At 39.2% G+C, this 20509-nt stretch overlaps 1 protein-coding gene across 5 annotated transcripts in view; it reads right to left on the reverse strand.

The window, feature by feature from the left end:
* Positions 1–2445: 2445 nt before the first annotated feature.
* Positions 2446–20509, reverse strand: part of MTDH (metadherin) — a 58289-nt gene continuing 40225 nt past the window's right edge. For 2 of the 5 annotated variants that reach the window (XM_082722800.1, XM_082722799.1), the window contains 5 exons: positions 19857–19981; positions 12294–12401; positions 8693–8830; positions 6235–6391; positions 2446–5577 (listed from right to left, as the gene is read on the reverse strand). In XM_082722800.1, coding sequence (XP_082578926.1) covers positions 5507–5577; positions 6235–6391; positions 8693–8830; positions 12294–12401; positions 19857–19981 — 599 coding nt within the window. In that variant the 3' untranslated portion in view covers positions 2446–5506. The remainder of the gene's footprint in view (positions 5578–6234; positions 6392–8692; positions 8831–12293; positions 12402–19856; positions 19982–20509) is intronic. The other 3 variants (XM_082722803.1, XM_082722801.1, XM_082722802.1) reach the window with 2 other exon arrangements.

Below are 20509 nucleotides of genomic sequence, written 5' to 3' on the forward strand. Positions count from 1 at the left end.
CCCACTTGTGATCTCTGTCAAATAAATAAATAATATTAAAAAATAATTTTGTTAATAATCTTTTAATACCGCTCAAGACAATCTTGGCTAGCAGGTAACCCTGCTTTGCTCTGATTTCAATTTAGAGGACTTTAGTATTTCCCTTTTGTTTTTGTTTCTTAAATCTAAATTGGGAATGGCTATTGGATTTTGTGAAAATATTTCTTCAGCAGTGTCATGATCATAGGCCTTTTCTGCTCTAGGTTTGTGATGGAATGAAATGTGTCACTGGATTTCCTGATATCAGCTCACATCTGGCATCTTTCACACACTAGCAGTGTGTCATTCTGTTGATAAATTATTGGCTTTTGTTTGCTAGTAACAGAAATGCCCCCAAGGTTTTGGCATTTGGGTGACCCCCTTTCCACTTCCAGTACTAAGGTGGGTTTTCTTCCATCTTATGTTACTGCAATCATTTCAATTTTGATGAGAAACGGGAATAGTTGCAGTATCTCCAGGTAATCCTGTATTTTAGGAAGTTATTACACAGTTGCAAAGACAAATCATTCATTATTACACTATCTTAAGTTACTCACAGCTCCTGTGTTGCCAGAAACCCCTTTTGTGGTGTTTGTCAGAATCTGGCAGTGCCTCAAGAAACTTCATAAGGAATTTGCGCTCTGAATGGGGTCACATGCTGCTCTTCTGACTTCCGGGTGGGATGGGGGTGGGATGGGGAGGGGAGGGGGAGCTCCTGCTATCTAGAGCCTTGCTACCCTCCTTCCCCATGGAAGGCTGCTGTGGAGCATGCGCACAACACAGCTCTGGGGGCGCCATTCACATTCAGACATTGTGCCTGCATGTATTTACTGTAACAATTTCCCTGCAGATGGCCGTGGAACGACTTGAGGAAGGGGCGCCAGTGAGGCCTTGACTCCCTTCCCAGACAGGCTAGAAGTTACCTGGACCCGCAGCTAGTTTGGGCTCGAGAAAGGACCAGGGCCAGCTTAGGGCACCGGGGAGCGCCCATCTTCGTCAATGCCTTGTCTTGCCCCCCCACCCTTGAGCCTGTTAAGTGAACAGCAAAAGTCAGGCTCACCCCCCCCAATATCCCCTCTGCTGGTAAGGTTCTAGTTCTTAAGCAGAATGGTGGTTTCAGAGGTGTTCATTTTATTATGCTTTATAACTTATGTACATGTTACATATATTCATTTAGAATGTTTTGATACAATAAATAAAAAAAAGCATACATATACAAGTAAGAATGCCATTATCATGGGGAAGACCTTGAATCTGCTGAATTTTTTCTTCAGTTAGCCTATTTATAAATCTCAGTACTGTAACTATTAATAGCAAACATGTCACAATGTACTTCCTGTCTTGATGCTGAGTTAGAAATCCTTCTCCTATTAAGAGCATTTAGAAAGAATCGTAAGGCTTATTTTTTAAAGATTACTTTATACAGCAGGGCAATTTTTCTAAGGAAACTTGTAACTGATACTTGCAGGACAGGCATGACAGCAGGCTATAGAGTTTCTGTCAGCCTGTCTCTAGAGGACGGCAGGAATTTCTTCCAGAAGGCTATATTACATCTAAGTCTGAACATTCCTTGCTGCTGCTCTTGAGCAGTATCTTGAGATTTCAAAATTTCCGCTTTGTTGGGAACACTACAACCTGACCTCAGAAAGGACGCCTGGGTGCAGGGTAAACGAAGCGAATGTCCAACCCTGTGAAGGGGACCGCCAGCTGGGCTCACTGTCCACCCCACTGCTTCCTCCAGACCGAATCCTGGTTTCAGGACTCACTGGCCCACGACAGCCAGAATGAAGACTAGGACTTCCTGTTCTCTTTGTAGTTAGTAAGATCGCGTGACTAAGTTTGAGTTGATAAGCTTACATGGCGGAACTTTTGAAAAGTGTTCTTAGAGGCAGGGGCCAGAAATGCCAACAGATTTCCCGCTGAGCAGCTAGCTATCTGCAACCTCGGCATAGAAGCCGTGTGTTGACCGTGGGGAGGGCGGGCTGCGGTCCAGGGGACCTGGATTCCCGACCCTGTGGTATTAGAGCAGCCCCAGACCACCTTCCCGACTTTTACCTGCACAAGAAATAAAACTTCTATCTTGTTTAAGTCACTACTGTTTGGGGACACTAATAAATAGTGCCAGATTTGAGTCTCATTTCTTTAACCTAAAAAGCTGATGCAAGTTAAACACTGCACCTGGTGGCGGTTCTGTCCGCTGCTAAGATGACGTCAAGTGGAAGCAGGTTCCCACGGAGAACATCATGCGTCACAAATGGCTATTGTACGAGGTGCTGAACTCCAAATGACTTCCCACTGGTAAAGCCTGCAAATGCATCTATGGTTTTCGAAAGAAGCATCAAGAACATCACAAACTAATTGCCTTTTGACTAGCTTAAGATGCAAAATGACTTAAGTCCCTTCCCATAAGAGAACTATAACGAGCAATTTAAACAAAACAGAAATGATTTTTTTATTTACAATACTCAATGCATTTTACAAATAACATATTTGCATTCCCTAAGTCTTTTGGAAAGTAATTCCAGTTTGTGCAAGGAGTTTACAGAAAAGTCTTAAGACATCTCTTAGACATCTTACACCTAAATTCTCAATTTTGAAAGATATTTCACACGTTAATAGAAGACTGTTTTTAATTAAGAAAAACTAAACTCTGTAGTTAAATATTGCCCTTCAATTATTTTTAACCCAAATACAAACTGGATTAGCTTGTGAAATAATACCATTAGATTTGGATAAATTATTTCCATTGCTCCCCCCACCCCCAAAATGCATGCACAAAGTAAACATGGTAAATTACATTAACGACATTTTATTTCAACACTTTTTTTTTTTTTTGGACTCTCTCAACTATTGTTTTGCTCAGTCTGGGGTACATAGGTAGGATTCTAGTCTAGGGAAATCCTAAACCCCCGCTCCAGGATAGGGAAGGATTTTCAGTAAGCATGCCAGACAGGTCAGGATTAGGGAGATTTCTAAGCAGGTTCTCTAAGGAGGCCTCCTTTGCTAATCAGTACAAGGTTCCCCTTCAGGCCTGACAAAGCGCAAAGGGATCAGTTACCTCCTTACTGAAGGTGTGGGGAGCATCTAATGTAAGTCACCAAAGGACAATAGGCTCCTCCCTTTCCCCCTCCTCCCTGAATCGCTACCTTCATTTTGGTGCCCTTTGAGGTGGACGATGGAGAACAGTTCCTGTGTTCAGACCCAGAAACTGATTTAATGCCATATAAAGATCTGGAACAGGTAAAGAGCAATGAACAATGATACTTTAATTGTGCAAGAGTTTTCATCTCATGCACGTGAAAGAAAATTCCTTTTATCACTCATAGCTGCCATCTCTTAAAACATAAAATTCTTGTCCTCGCTCTGGAGCAGGAGAGGAGAGTCAGCGGCATCTCCACATGGATGTACCCGTTTGGCCACGCCCTCCTCCATCTCCACACCAGCTCTCTCCTCACAAGACAGCATCTCTAACACCCGCTATAGGTAGGTGGCTGTCGGGGAGATACGAAGCCAGAGAAAGGAAGTCCAATGTCTGACACAGCCAACAAAATTCTAAGACAAAGAAATGGTGAGGTAGAGTTGAGAGAGTTCAACTGATTTTTCTGAGCATAGATCTTTTGGCACATTCTAAAATTATACAGACTCCTTCTCAAATTCTCCTCTGTGACACCTTTACAAAGTGCTGGCAACTTCAGGAATCCTTGGATCTAGTTAGGAAGTATCTACGTAAAGCTCACAGAATAAAGTCATTTGAAGAAATGCATTCCTGGCAGTTGAGCTTATTTACCCCAATATTGAAGCAAATAAACACAATGCTATCCGTTTGCTGAATTTATTTAAACAAATCAATTTAGAAATCTCATAGAATGAAACAAGACTTCTGACATGTAAACATACTGCCCTGTTCCTGAAACAGATGGTAACACCTGATAGAAGTTACTAATCGCTTGTTAGGAAAGCTGTCCGTTAATAAGGCCAGTCTTCAGCAGTTACTAAAACCATTGTGTTTCTTCAGCTTTCCTAGTGTGATGATGCAATACTATCAAACCACAATCAGATCTAATAAAGACAAGATTGGATGGACAGATCAGTACCATTGGTTACAGCTGTTCAACAGTTTCATTCTTGGCGCCACGTAAAAACAAGCCAATCACATCAAATAAATCATGGCTTTTTTTCTTTATCACAATTCACTAAGTGATGTTAATTATGGTCCTTGTCAAACACGTTTGGTAAAGACTATTTACAGTGTACATGGCTGAGCATGCACTATTTATAGTTACAAAGATACCTGCCAGTTTATTACAATAGAATTACACAGTGCCTGAAAATGGTGAAACATCTCACACGTCATTTAAATCAATAGTTTCAAGCAGAAAACGTTCCTTATTTGACCACGATTGCAATAATTACATGAAAATTCTTATAAAAACACGAATCCCCCTCAAGAAATTGATGCATATTCTACGCACTATAGGTTAAGGCAGTAAAAAAATGTATTCCTGATAACTGGAGGTCTTGACAATGTCAATTAAAGCTGTCTGACTCTAGTTTTTCATTCTCCATCATATACTCAAAGTTCTGTCTGTATGACTAATTTGTGAAAGGTTTCATTTTTAAAGTCGAAGAAGTATTAGCAATGAAGAGAAGAGTTGACGCTGGAAAAAAGAAACTGCTAGGGAAAGGGAGAAATGTTAAGTTGGACTTGGCCTGGAAGTTTCCAAATTCTAAACAAGAGCATTATTTGTGAGTCTGAACCTTCAAAGTATAAAACAAATACATATAGTTTACCTTTCTTAATTTAAAATATACTGAACTTTGAACAATTCAAGTAATGTAAGACTATCAAAAATAACTTCATAAGCCATACAAGCATCAACTGCATGTTCAATGTTTTAATTAAGAACTTTTTAAAAATTGTAAACTAAACCATGAGTTTAGTTAACAAATGATAAATGACCTTTTATTTGCACTTGTGATTCCTTTAATACAAATCGCTACCAACATATATGTAAAGATATGGCAGATTATGCACTTGATCAAAGCACTTTGATTTAAGCATAAAACAGATTCAAATGGTTTAAGTTCCGTGCATAAGATTGCAGATGCTGCCTACGCACCCGTAGGCAGCTCTCTCTCTAATCAGAATCCTTTATTCCTCAGCTGCAGATGAGACAGGGCACAAGCTGTTGTAAACAGGGCACTGCTGTAAAACCAGGATAGTATTTTTAAATTAAGATCGTTCTTGTTCAATTGAAAAGACTTTCCCCAAGTGTCTTCTAGCACTGGAGTATATTCTGCTGACCTCTGAATTTCATAAATTAACTTTCCTTTGATTCCATTTTTACGGTGGTTGTGTTCACAGTTTTGTTTTAAAAATTGGTTTAAATTTATATAAAACTCTGTACATGTTCACAAATTATTGCATAAACAGCATAATCTTCCAGACAGTGTTTGTAAACACATGTCCAATTCAGGAAAAATATATTCACGTTTCCCGTCTGGCTTTTTTCTTCTTTTTTATTTGTTTGGGAGATTCCCAGCTAGTTTCAGACTTGGCTAAAAGGACAAAAACAAAGAAAAAACAGTAGTAAATACTATTATGTCTCAAAAATACAAAAGCAGCATCAATGAAAACGTGCTTTGAAATCCACTAAGAATGCTTCAACCTTTATGTTTAAGTTTTCAAGTTCCAGAGACATGTTTTGTAGATTACTCTATGGCTGCCATCCTCTCTTCCTTTGAATCCCAATGTATTGTACTGGTTTATCACATGGAAGATATCTCACTGGTTTTGATCTAAAAAACCCATCATTAATACGGCTCAATCTAAGTAATGAAAACGAAAAATGGGCAAAATGGACACTGCAGGTAGCTGAAGGGAGAAAAGGAGGGGAAAAAGGGGCACAGAACCATTCACAGTCCCAAGAACATGCGCATGGAGAAAGGGAGGGACCAGATGGACAAAGGATCTAGCCAATCCTCTGCCATCTCTGTCCCTGGCCACCCCCTCTTGCTTAGAGTGATTTCAGTCCCCTGGCCCTCACAGCTGAGGTCCATAAGGTTCCAGGGAATCTAGCCTTTGCCAAAGGAGGACGGACTACTAATCGATCAGACTTCTAAGATCAGAAATCTAAATATTTCAGACTTCTAAGATATTAAGACTTACAAACAGTACAAAAACATACAAAAGAACCAGAAGTGAGGATTACTTACTCTGTGAAGGAGGCACACTATTTTGCTTAGTATTTGACTTGGATTTATCTGTCTCTTGTAGTATTGGTGGCACTTGGGAAGAGCTCTTGTCAGAATCACTTTTTGATAAAATAACAGATGGCTCGGTAGGAATAGCAGGTGGAAGAGTCTTGATAGGCTATTTTGGAATAATATTATCTTCAGTTCTTTTGTAAAAAGTTTCAAATAAAATTAAATAACACAGGAACAAGTAAACACTAAACGGTTTCCAAATTCACCAGCCGAAGCACTACAACTCATGCCTGCCCTCTAGTGGCATAAACAAACAAATCTTTACCTACAGTAGCCATCAATGTAAGTTGCGATAAAAATGGATGAAAGCATAAAATTAAAAATGTTACAGAATCTCAAACAGGAATGAATAATTCCATTTTCATGAACCTTTACATTTTTCTTTTTCATTACAAATAGAACAATTTTATATTATTTTCGTGATTCAATGTTTTGTGCACTTCTTACCAACTCTTAATTCCTCAAAACTTTTTCATGTGGAAGACAAAAAGAAAAAAAGCTAATTTCTGAACTACCAGTAGATGATGCTTCCTTCTCTGCTTTTAGAAAGGTAAGGCAAACTCAAACAGGGCAGCAATTGCTTCCATTTCCTACCCTTGGAAAGTGATGGGTCTCAGACAAAACTAGGGCTACTACCATTAAAAGAAGCAGTAAAACTTGGGTCCAGATTTTCAGAGTTTTATCCAGTCTGGTAGTGAAATCATAATGCAGAGGGCCTAGACTCTTATGCTCTGCTTCTCCTCTCCAACCTGGAAGCAGAAAGGCCTCCATGAGGCCTGTGCATGGTCAGGAGAGGTAAGGATGGAAACTCTAGTCTTTGGAGTGCCTTGAGGTAGTAACAGAAGAGGAGATCAATTCATCCTTAGCCTTACTTACCATCATGATTGAATATGTAAACAAGGGTAAGTCATGTTTCTCTTGCCCTTTGTTCTTCAGGCTCTCTGGTGTTAAGAAAGCTCAATTGGAAAAGGAACTGAGAGGAGGAAGCTGTGTGCACGCAGGTAATTACAAGGATTCCTTCCTTCTATTTCAGGTACCCCGAAGCTCCATGTGTCTAGCTCGGTTCAGCTTTCTTAGTGCTCTCTATATTTATTTCATACCCAAAAGTTTTAGTATTTATTTCCAGTATTCTCCCCTCTATTCTTTCACTTAATCTATGTTAAATCACAGAAGGACTCAAAACAGTCTTTACAAAATGGCTTCTGAAAATGACTTACTTTGATAAATAAAACATCAAAATGTCAAATTACTCTTTGTAGCCCTACAATTAAACCTATGCATGTACTGAGACCTCATCCTTACATCTCAAAAGGGAACTCTTCTCTTAGGGAATTAAAAGCATAAAAAACAAATAGGAAGTATGGTTAAGATTTTATTTTAGCACAAGACTGTTACCAATTACTTCATTTAGTAACTCAGGTTCTTTTTATTATTATTATTTTTAAAGATTTTATTTTTAAGTAAACTCCACACCCCCCCATGGGGCTTGAACTCACAATCCTGAGATCAAGAGTCATATGGTTTACCAACTGAGTTAGCCAGATGCCCCTGTAACTCAGGGGCCGGTCTGAAGCTGTTTCATTAAATATGTATACTCCACAAAGGCAGAGACTGTTTTCATCTGCTTTGATCTCTGATACATCCTCAAAACCTCAATTACTGTGTGGCATGTAGTGGGTTCTCTACATTTTTTTGAATGAGCATATAAATGAACCATGCAACTCTAGCAGGATTTCATAGATTTCTGTGCAATTCACCTTTTTAGAAATTAGATTTTTTTTTTCCCAAAGACTTTATTTATTTATTTGGCAGAAAGATCATAAGTAGAGAGGCAGGCAGAGAGAGAGAGAGAGAGGGAAGCAGATGCGGGACTTGATCCAGGACTCTGAGATCACGACCCAAGCCGAAGGCAGTGGCTTAACCCACTGAGCCACCCAGGCACCCCTAAATTTTAAAGAACTATGTGTCACTGGCCTAGACCTTTTGTAAAATGGTCCTTTCGGACACATCAAAATTTTTTACCAATGGCACATATTTCAAGAACCTGTTAAACAAATGTTACATTTGAGAGGATGGATTTCAGGAAAATGCAACCAGTGACATTTTCTCTAAGCAATCTATCCCCTGTATGTTTAGGTATTTAGTAGGAGAAAATACACTCTAGTAGTTCTGGTTTCACCACTGATAGTTACGCAGCTTGGGACAAGTTATTTAAGTTCTGCAACCTCATTTATATGATAGATCTTACTTTTCTCATGGGGTTGTTATGAGGGTTAAGTTAGTGTATTTAAAATGCTCAGCACTTTATTAGTGATTAGCAATGCTTAGCATTTAGCGCTCTGATAAAATAGAAGAGTTAGGGCACAATTCTCATCAAAATTTTATTCCTTAAATACCAAAAAATCACCTGGCTATTTTTGATGAGTGCTTCAGCTGGATCACTAGTGCTTATGGTCTTCAAAGAAAAAGTCTTTTCCTGTTTTGGACGGACTTTAGAGGTATTCATTGGAAGCTCTTCTCTAATCTCTTTTTCTAATTCTGTGTCCTACGGAGAAAAGTAGTCTATTATATGATATAAATCACTCTTTTTTTTACTAATTAAAAATCGATTTGGTTTGTAGTATTAATGTGCAGAAGATATTTCAAGAAACTAATTTCACTTCAGTAACTGTCTAAACAGTTTAACAGAGCATATAGCAAACAATCATTAAAGATTTAAAATATACAGGCACATCTGGAACAACAGTGATCATCCCTGCTCTCCCCAGGGACTTAAATCAATTGGAAATTAAAAACCAATACACTCCCATCCCCAAATGTAAACCATTCTAATTTACAAACCAATTCAAACAAAATAAACGAGAATTTTTTTCTTTTAGACAAAATATACAGTGAATTAGGTGATACTTGAACTAAGACTTTAGAAATAACATTTCACTTAATGACTTCTTCAAGGAACAAAATATTTGTACATAAGTATAATCTGTAGATAAATGAGGCTGACATAGCAGAAAGTACATCTCAGTTCTGGGCTGCTGTAGCCTAGCTGTGTACTGTCAAGGACAAATCATTTCATTTTCCTGAACCTTAATTTCTTCGCTCAACTATAAAATAAAATGTGCCTAGATAATTTCTAAGGTCCTATCCAAGCTTTACCATTTCCATTCTTAGGCCTTCAGACTTTATTTTTAAAAATATTTTATTTATTTAACACCGAGAGAGAGAGAGACAGACAGACACAGAGAACACAAGCAGGGGGAGTGGCAGAGAGAGAGGGAGAAGTAGGCTCCCATCCCAGGACCTTAGGATCATGACCTGAGCTGCAGCCAGACTCTTAACCTACTTAGCCACCCAGGTGTCCCAAGGCCTTCGGACTTAAGTTTCAACAAAGCAATTATAAAGCATGTTACATGCTTAGGTATGTGAAACAAATATGAACTAGAATACATTAAACAGGACCATCATTGCTCGTTGTATTGTTCTTTAGTCAACACACACACATGAACAAATGGCTAGGATGAGCTTGAAAGTCTTTAACCAGTACTGGTAGTTTATAAAACTTCTTCAGGATGGTAGTGGGTTTAAACAGTAATGGAAATTTTATTGTGAATTTAAATGGAATGAGTAGCTCTGGAAGCACATATGTAAGATTTGCAATCTGAAAAAAATTAATGTGAGGACATCAGTTAGTTTTAAACTAAGCTATACTTGAACAGTAAAGACGCCCACCAAACATGCATACTCAACTAAAAAGAACAAATTCCCGGGCGCCTGGGGGCTCAGTTTAAGCCTCTGCCTTCGGCTAGGGTCATGATCTCAAGGTCCAGGTTTCTAGGCCTGCATCAGCCTCTCTGCTCAGTGGGGAACCTGCTCACCAACCCCCGCCAACGCCCCGGGCCTACCTCTCTGCCTATCTGTGATTACTCTCTCTCTGTCAAATAAATAAATATAATCTTAAAAAAAGTAAAATAAAAAATAAAAAGAACAAATTCCCAAATGTATTACAGATAGGATACTATGTTCTATGAACCTGACAACAGAATTTCAAGATGTCTCATTTAATTCTCTAAGCAACCTCCACAGTTAAGCCACTGGTGCAAAGAAAAACAAACGAACAAAAACTAGTAAATGGCAAAACTGAAATTTGAATGGAGATCCGACTCCAAAGCCTGTATATCTACTGTTATTTATTTATTTAAAAGATTTATTGATTTGAGAGAGAGAGAGAGAGAGAGAGACGGAGGGAGGGGGAGAGGAAGAGAGAGTTTCCAAGCAGACTCGGCAGAGAGCCGGATGCGGAGCTCAATCTCTCGACCTGAGATTATGACAGAAGCCAAAACCAAGAGTCAGATGCTTAACCAGCTGTGCCACTCAGGCACCCCCATATTCACTGTTATTTTTTTAAGGTTTTATTATTTTATTTAGACAGAGAGAGACACAGCGAGAGAGAGAACAGAAGCCGGGGGAGTGGGAGAGGGAGAAGTGGGCCCCCCGCGAAGCAGGCAGCCTGATGTGGCGCTCCATCCCAGGACCTTGGGATCATGACCTAAGTCGAAGGCAGACGCTTAATGACTGAGCCACCCATGTGCCCCCTCACCGTTATTTTTAAAGACATATCAAACATTTTAAAAAGGAGTATCAGAATACTGAAAGAACTTCCACAAGTTAATGACCTTTGCCAGTAAGTTGAAATATATAGATGACATCTATCCCACAAAATTGCTTTTAAAAGGAACTCACCTAATCCACAAACCAGAAAGTAGTCTTAGTAAAGGCTGTAATTTAAGTCACAGAAGTCCAGGAAGAGTTTGGCTAAACAGAGCTCAGACAGCGCCCTTATTACATACATAGTTTTAGATTTTCACATCCATTGGTCTCAGTTACGTTAACCTTAACACTCAACTATTACTGTGAGAAACAACTAGTACTGAAAATGGATTAGTGTCACTTACGAGGGGCTGTGCTTCCCTCAACAAAAAAATGAATGCAATGTGTATTTCCTTAAAAAGTCTTATGCAGCAACTTTTCCTGAAAAGAACAATAAATAGGAAAACTACTCTGTAGACTATCCTCTAGGAATTCTGGCTATCTCCTACATTTATTTATTTTTTTATTTTTTAAAAGATTTTATTTATTTATTTGACAGAGAGAGATCACAAGTAGGCAGAGAGGCAGGCAGAGAGAGAGGAGGGAAAGCAGGCTCCCTGCTGAGCAGAGAGCCCGATGTGGGACTCGATCCCAGGACCCTGGGATCATGACCTGAGCTGCAGTAAGAGGCTCTAACCCACTGAGCCACCCAGGTGCCCTATCTCCTACATTTAAAGGAATAAAAATAACTAGCCACATGGCTATAGGTAAGGAATAAGGTTTTCCTAATTTGTAATGTAATGGTGATGCTGCTTTCAAAGAGAAACCCATGCATACTTCTAGTAATCTAGTATGTTTGCAATTAAAATAACTTTGTTTCCATCTATACTGTAATTTTAAAAATTTCCGAATAGGAGAGAGCCATGAAAAAAAAAGGAAGGAAAATGGAAGAGTAACATACGTTCAAAGTTTCTGTCAGAAGCCAAACAAGCAGAAGATTCTAAGATGCTAAAAGTGGAGAGCAAACTCAGAGTAAGTGACACTCTACTTGTGACCCACATGGCTATACTGAGCTAAAATTCTAACTTGCTAAATTTGTTTTTCAAAAGGCATTTCTGTATGTGATAAGTATTGTACCTTTTTTTCCATTTCACCTTTATATAAACCAAAATGCATCTAATTTAATTTATTACTTTTGGGTCTACACCTATGGTATGATTTTTTTTAGAGCAATACAGTTATTATTACAATAGGATACAAAAAAATCTTTAAAACATTCTGTGACTTTTTGAATGCTACGCAAGTAAACCTATCTCCTATATTGTGTCTTTCATCTACACAGTCTTAGTATCTACCTATTACCTTTTCACATTTGAGCAGCAGGTGCTTAGCGAATGACATCTGTCGTTTTGATACTATACCTGTGCAGGAGAGTTATCTTCACCTTGCTTCTTCTTTTTCTTCTTTTTCTTTTTCGATTTCCCAGTTGGAAGAGCTCCCTCTCCCTTTTCTTTATCATCATCTGAAACCTGATGTTAAAAGCGAAAGTATTCAAGTGAACAAATTGGTTTAGTTTTCTTTATTCACAAATTATGGCATAATTTCATTCATTAGGCTCAGTCTTTATCTCCCAAACGCTAAATAAGAATTAGTACTGTATAATTCTTATGAATCTAATGATAAAATGAATCTAAAATTACATATTTAAAAAGAACAAAGTAGATGGAACTTCATTCTCTTATTGTCTATGATAGAACACTTTTTTCCCTTACATCTTTCATCCTTCCCTGCACAGTAAATTAGAGAGCTGTGCAAGACTTGGTTTTTAAAAACTCATTGGATAAGGGCGCCTGGGTGACTCAGTGGGTTAAGCCTCTGCCTTCAGCTCAGGTCATGATCTCAGGGTCCTGGGATCGAGCCCCGCGTCGGGCTCTCTGCTCAGTGGGGAGCCTGCTTCCCTCTCTCTCTGCCTGTCTCTCTGCCTAGTTGTGATATCTCTGTCAAATAAACAAATAAAATCTTAAAAACAAAACAAAACAAAAACTCATCGGATAAGTGACTGTTTTATTTCAGAGTTTAAATGCAGAACTATTTGCAATAAAACTGAATTTAACCCTGTTAAGAGAATGACAAGCTACCAAATGGGAGAAAATATTTGCAAACCATATATCCAACGAAGGACTTGTGTCTAAGACTACCTAGAGAACACTCAAAACTCAATAGTAAACAAACAATCCAATTAGAAAATGGGTAAAAGATATGAACAGACATTTCATGAAAAGAGGACAGACAGGTGGCAAAGGAGCACATGGAAAGATGGTTCAACCTATTCAGGCATTAAGGAAATGCAAATTAAAATCACAATGAGTTCACTACACACCTACCAACACCTCAAATAAAAAACAGCAACAACAACTGCTGGCAAGAATTCAGAGAAATAGGATCACACATTCTTTGTAAACAGGAATGTGAAGGGATAGAACCACTCTGGGAAACAGTTTGGCAGTTTTTAAATGCACTAAATATGCAGCTATTACACAACCCAGGGACTGTACTCCTAGCTACTTATCCCAGAAAAATGAACACTTAATGTTCACACCAAAACGTGTACACAAATGTATACAGCAGCTTTTTTTTTTTTAAATATTTTATTTATTTATCAGAGAGAGAGCGGGGGAGAGAGCGAGCACAGGCAGACAGAATGGCAGGCAGAGGCAGAGGGAGAAGCCCTGCCGAGCAAGGAGCCCGATGTGGGACTCGATCCCAGGACGCTGGGATCATGACCTGAGCCGAAGGCAGCTGCTTAACCAACTGAGCCACCCAGGCGTCCCTGTATACAGCAGCTTTATTCACAATAGCCCCAAGCTAAGAACAATCCTGATGTCCTTCAACAGAATGGTTAAATGAGGTGTATCCCACCACGAAGTAAAAAAGTAAAAAAAAAGTAAAAAAAGAAGTAAAAAAGAACCAACTCATGATACACAACAGTCTAGATGAGTGTCTAGAAAATTATGCTGAGTGAAAAAAGTAACAATAAGAAAAGGTTTCATGCTGTATTATTCTATTCATAGAACATTCCTGAAATGATAAAATTATACAGATGGAAACAGATTACTGGTTGCCAGGGGTTACCAGGGGGTTGGTGACAGGAGGAAAGAAAGGGTGGCTATAAAAAAGGACAACATGAGGGGTCCTTGCAAGATGGGAATGTTTTCTGTACCTTGATTGCATTAATGTCAATATCCTAGTTCTAATACTGTACTTAAGTTCTTCAAGATGTTACCAACTGGGGGACGCTGGATAAAGAGCACAGGGGATCTCTCTGTATCATTTTACACAAGTGCCTGTCACTCTACAGTTATCTCAAAATAAAAGACTTAATTTAAAAAAATTGAACTTGAGATGGAAAGGCACTGAAAGTAACACGCCGCATGACAAAGGCAGTGAATTAGACCAGTTTAATTAGTATTCATGACAGCCCTTTACACATACCATATAGTTGGACTTTTCTATGAAGAAAATGCTTTTTGTTTCTTCTGCACAGATGACAGCCAAGATTCCCAGCCTATCCTTCTAGGACAAAATAATGGGGTAACTACAATTTCTCTGCTCAGCAGCATAGTCATTAGGATGACTCTGGAGGTCTTGTGAACCACCAAATAGTTCACAGAAATTACTAGCAGATGGAAAAACAAAATCTTATATAAACTTAGCTAAGAAATGTTTAGTACAAGTTGGTTGCCAGTTGTGGAGAAACTTCCATAGAAGTTTCACCACAAGCTCATAGTGATTAAAATACCATGTGAAAAAATGCATCCTATAAGGAATATTCAGGTCACAAGGACTCTGGTCAGTCTGTTTCTCAGCTAATTAACAACCAATTGTAAAAGAAATGTAGTTCCTTATGGCAAAACACTATTTTTGCTCATGGGGAAGAAGGCTGAAATCAATTCCACACCATATTTTAACTCACACAACAGAAACTGACATTTTGCCACATATATTTTAGATTATTAAACATTAATGATAAACTTAAAATTCCTTTGCACCCCTTCCCAATTCCCATTTCCACACCATCTCCCCTAGAAATGAACCATTACCATAAACTTCTTGTGTGTCCATCCACTCAAATTTTTTTATAAATTCTTGCATGTTCGCACATACAAAATATACAAATGGTATCATACTGTACACCTCTCTGTAAACCTGAGCATCATTTCACGTTTTTGAGATTCTATTCATGTTGATATTAATGTAACTTATTTCATTGATTTTTAACATCTAATATGCGACCGTACAAACCTATCCCATTTTATTTCTCCATTCCTTTACTGATGGGCATTTAAATGGTGCCCCATTTCTGCTAAGAAAAATGAAAGAGGATCTCTGAATATGTTCTCAGAAAAAGAACTGCAATGATATGATATGTAACAGTCTTTACTCCATTCACTGATTCTACTCTATAATTCTGATGATTGGGCATAAGGAAGTTTTAATTAGAGAAACAGATTTTTGGTTGCACATTCACTAAACATTCAACAAATATCATAAAGATTATGGTGTGTTAAGATACTGTACCATGAAGCTTTTTTTTCCTAACAGACTTTATTTTTTAGAGCAATTTTAGTTTCATGGCAAAACTGAGCAGAAGGCAGAGATTTCCATATACTACCTACCCCCACACAAGCGCAGCTTCTCCCACTATCACTATCCCTCCCCAGAGTGGTACATTTGTTACAACTGATGAGTCTACACTGACACACGATTATCACTCAAAGCCTCTGGAGTTTACCCTAGGGTTCACTCTTGGTGCTGTACATTCTACAGCTTTGGGAAAAATGTGTAATGACATGCATTCATCATTACAGTGTCTATACAGAGAAGTTTAACTGCTCTAAAAACCCTCCATGCTCTACCCACTCATTCTTCTCTCTCCCTAACCCCCTCAACCTTCACATTACCTATCACATCCCCCTCTACACCTATTTACACCCTTAGTAATAAATCCCATTTCTTTTTTTTTAAGTGTTTTTAAAAAGATTTTATTTATTTATTTTATAGACAGAGATCACAAGTAGGCAGAGAGGCAGGCAGAGAGAGAGGAAGAAGCAGGCTCCCTGCTGAGCAGAGAGCCCAATGTGGGGCTCAATCCCAGGACCCTGGGATCATGACCTGAGCCAAAGGCAGAGGCTTTAACCCACTAAGCCACCCAGGTGCCCCAATAAATCCCATTTCTATCTCTTCCTTTCTCTGGTCTCTATAGATCAGAGGTACTACCATTCTATTATACTAAAGGCCAACCCCAAATCCACTCATGTCCAAGTTTCCCACACCTCTACTGTCAGGATCTTACTCTATTAACCAAATCTCCCATTTATGTTTAACCTTTACTTTATTCTAGATCCTTTCCCTCTGTGTCTACAAGTAAGTTAAAGCAGGGTTGACAAACTACAAATCTGGCCTGATGCCAGTTTTTGCAAATAAAGTTCATTTCCATATTGTCTAAGGCTGCTTTTGCACTACTGTATGGAACTTTAACAAAAAGTCTACCGACCCTGCACTAAAATCTCTATCATTAAAACACAAACACCAGGTGCCTGGGTGTTTAACCCACTGAGCCTGAACAGTGGCTCAGTGGGTTAAAGCCTCTGCCTTTGGCTCAAGTCATGATCTCAGGGTCCTGGGATAGAGCCCCACATTGGGCTCTCTGCTCAGCAGGAAGCCTGCTTCCCTCTCTCTCTCTGCCTGCCTCTCTGCCTACTTGTGATCTCTCTCTCTGTCAAATATATAAATAAAATCTTTTAAAACCAAACCACACCAAACCACATAAACACCCCCCAACAAAACCCTTCCTGATACTACAGTGTGCTCTCTCATCCACTATCTCTCCTCCATTTCTATCCAAACTTACTTTAGAAAAACCTTATAATTGTCACTATGCTTTCCTAAACATTTACTCAGCTTACTGCAATATGGTTTTTGGTCCAAGATTTCTTTCTTTCTTTTTTTTAAAAGATTTTATTTATTTATTTATTTGTCAGAAAGAGAGAGAGAGAAAGCACACAAGCAGGCAGAGGTGGAGAGGCAGGCTCCCTGCTGAGCAAGGAGCCCGATGTGGGACTCGATCCTAGGACCCTGGGATCATGACCTGAGCTGAAGGCAGCAGCTTAACCCACTGAGCCACCCAGGGGTCCCTGGTCCAAGATTTCTAATAAAACTGTTCTTAATTACCAGGGAGCAAGACTCTCAGTTTCTGTGACCCAGAACTCTCTTCTCTCAGTCTCTTTCATAGGTTTTTTTCCTCCTTAAATGTTGGGAGTTTCCCAGATCCCTATGCTCATCCCACAGCTCTCTCAAGTATGCAGATTCTTCCTAAATATTTCACCTACTCTCACAGTATTTAATAACTGGATACTGATAATGTCTCAATAGATCTTTCCCCTGAGCTTTAACCTGGCACAAAATCGACTTCTCTTAGGCATTTCAACAAAACACTCTGCATTTAACATACCCTAAATGGAACCAACTACCCTTCCCCCAATTAACTAGCCTTTGCTCCTTTATTTTTTCTGTTGGGAGGACTACTTCCACCTTCCCAGTTATCCAATCTAAAATCCTGGAAGTCTTTTTTGATGACATTCAATTCTAATCATACGTTCTGTGGATTTAATTTCAATGTATTTTTCTTTTCTTTCTTTTTTTTTTTTTAAAGATTTAATTTATTTATTTGACAGAGAGAAATCACAAGTAGATGGAGAGGCAGGCAGAGAGAGAGAGAGAGAGGGAAGCAGGCTCCCCACCGAGCAGAGAGCCCGATGTGGGACTCCATCCCAGGACCCCAAGATCACGACCTGAGCTGAAGGCAGCGGCTTTACCCACTGAGCCACCCAGGCGCCCCTCAATGCATTTTTCAAGTCTGTTCTGTTTTCCGTGTACCATTCTTACTACTACTGCCATGGACTACTAAGCAACCTCTAAACTGGTCCTCCTGCCTTTTCTCACATATGCCTCCACTCCTTTTTCTACATGGGCTGCCAGTGTAACCTATTAGAAAAAAACACTTCAGCTTAAAATCCTTTTATTACTTATAGAATAAAATCCATGGTTTTAAATATGACATTCAAGAACTTCTATCATCTGGTCCCTACCTCCCTCTCTAGTTCAATTTCTGACTATTCTTTGTTTCACATTTTGCTTTTACCTCTCGGATGCTTTTGCTAAAACTCTCAAGTGATTCCCTAACCCTCAAGACCTTCTGTAACAGGATTTTTACCTGCTAATGTGCTGGTCTCCTTCCTCTCCCCGCTAGCCAGACTGTAGGCTCCTTGAAGGCAGTAACTGTGCCTTTTTTTTTTTTTTTAAAGATTTTATTTATTTATTTGACAGAGAGAGATCACAAGTAGGCAGAGAGGCAGGCAGAGAGAGGAAGGGAAGCAGGCTCCCTGCTGAGCAGAGAGCCCGATGCGGGACTTGATCCCAGAACCCTGAGATCATGACCTGAGCCAAAGGCAGCGGCTTAAGACACTGAGCCACCCAGGCGCCCCAGCAGTAACCGTGTCTTATTTATGTTTCTCCACTAATACCTGACTCATGGCAGATGTTCAATTAGTATTTGTTGAATACTAACGGCCCTAGAATCTTCAGAGATTCTTTAACTTTTCACTCTTATTCCTATAGCCAACCAGTCACAGTCTGATCAGCAGTTTTTTTTTTTTTTTAAAGATTTTATTTCTTTATTTGATAGAGAGAGATCACAAGTAGACGGAGAGGCAGGCAGAGAGAGAGAGAGAGGGAAGCAGGCTCCCTGCTGAACAGAGAGCCCGATGTGCGGGACTCGATCCCAGAACCCTGAGATCATGACCTGAGCCGAAGGCAGCGGCTTAACCCACTGAGCCACCCAGGCGCCCTGATCAGCAGTTTTGTATCTCTAGTAAACACCACTTTCAGTTATTTTTCAAAGCTATCAATTTAGTTCATTATCTCCTACCCGATTCATGTAATTGTGTCTTTAACACTTACCCCAAAATAGTACAAAACAGCTTCCCAAGCTTTCTTTCCACTGCATCCAGCCAGATTTTCCTAACCCTACTGATAATTAGGTTATTCCTAGTTTAAAAGCTGTCGACAGGTTATCACTTATAAAATTTTACAAAAACGTGGCAAGGTATGTATCATTCCTTTTATTTATTTACTGAGTGCCAAGCATGTTGCTAAACCTCAAAAATAAAAACTTCATGGTCCCTTTCTTTAAGGAACGTATAGTCTAGAAGGAACGTACTTTTCATCAACTGATTCCACAAATGTGTATTATTTACCTTTCCACTAAATGATTTACTATTTTCCTGCCTTGATGGCTTTTTCATGGTGTTCTCAATCTTGTCTGTTGCTACGAAGCCTTCCTAAATCTTTCATTGGCCACCAATCTGTTCTTCTCTAAACACACTAAGAGTTGATATATTATAATATGTATTATTAATTCTGATGAGGAGAGGAACTGTGTTTTCTTTTCTTTTCTTTTTTTTTTAAAGATTTTATTTATTTATTTTTTTGTCAGAGAGAGAGAGAGAGAGAGAGAGTGAGAGCGAGCACAGGCAGACAGAGTGGAAGGCAGAGGCAGAGGGAGAAGCAGGCTCCCTGCGGAGCAAGGAGCCCGATGTGGGACTCGATCCCAGGACCCTGGGATCATGACCTGAGCCAAAGGCAGCTGCTTAACCAACTGAGCCACCCAGGCGTCCCGGAACTGTGTTTTCTTATCAGTGCCTAATAGTGCTTTCCATGTATCAGAAACCTTGGTAATTTGTGGAAAGAGAAAACAGTGATACAGAGAAGGCATGCAGGCATAAGGATTGAAGCAAATAATATCAGAATGGCTCGGAAACAATTCTACCACCGGATGTATTTATAATACAGAATGTAACCCCTAATAATTATAATATAGTTGGGTGCACAGAGAAATAGACATACTTGCCAATGCCTTTACTCACTTTTTGATCATCAGGAATTGGTTCCTGGGACTTTAGAAGTGAAGCTCTTTCTTCATCTACCCAATTTCCCCACTCTTCTGCTGGTGCATTCCAATCAGAGCTGGGATCAGCAGAAGACAGACCATCTAAAATTTAACAGTGTGAATTAGGTATCTATCATTTCTGCCAAAAACTAAAATGCAAAAACTAAGATTCCTTATGTTGAACTAAGCTATAATTTTAAACTATTGTTCTTCCTTCCTTTTCCCAAGCACATATTAAGAGCTAGAAGAAAACCCAGTAATATGATGGTAAAAACCTTTGCCCCACTTGTGCTAGGCACATCATATGGCTAATCAAATGGAATTCCTAAGACACTCTAGGAAACTTAAGAATTACCCATTTAATTTCACTCTAATTCCTTTGTGATCAACCTCCTGAATTTGGTCTCTTTGTACTGTTTATGTCTAACTTGGTCTGGTTCCTGGTCATTTTTTCCCTTTGGTCATTCCATTTTTGTATTTGATTTATTTTCTACGGTATACATCAGTACATATCTTTGACAGCGGTGCCAAAATTATGCCCCCCATCCGTCCTTTTACACTACACCTCCTCCCCTCTTTAGGAGCTTTTTAAGATTAGGTTCTTCTTCGAATTCATCAAGTCATGACAGA

This window comes from Mustela nivalis (assembly GCF_964662115.1).
Source record: "Mustela nivalis genome assembly, chromosome: 2".
Taxonomy (NCBI): Eukaryota; Metazoa; Chordata; class Mammalia; order Carnivora; family Mustelidae; genus Mustela; species Mustela nivalis.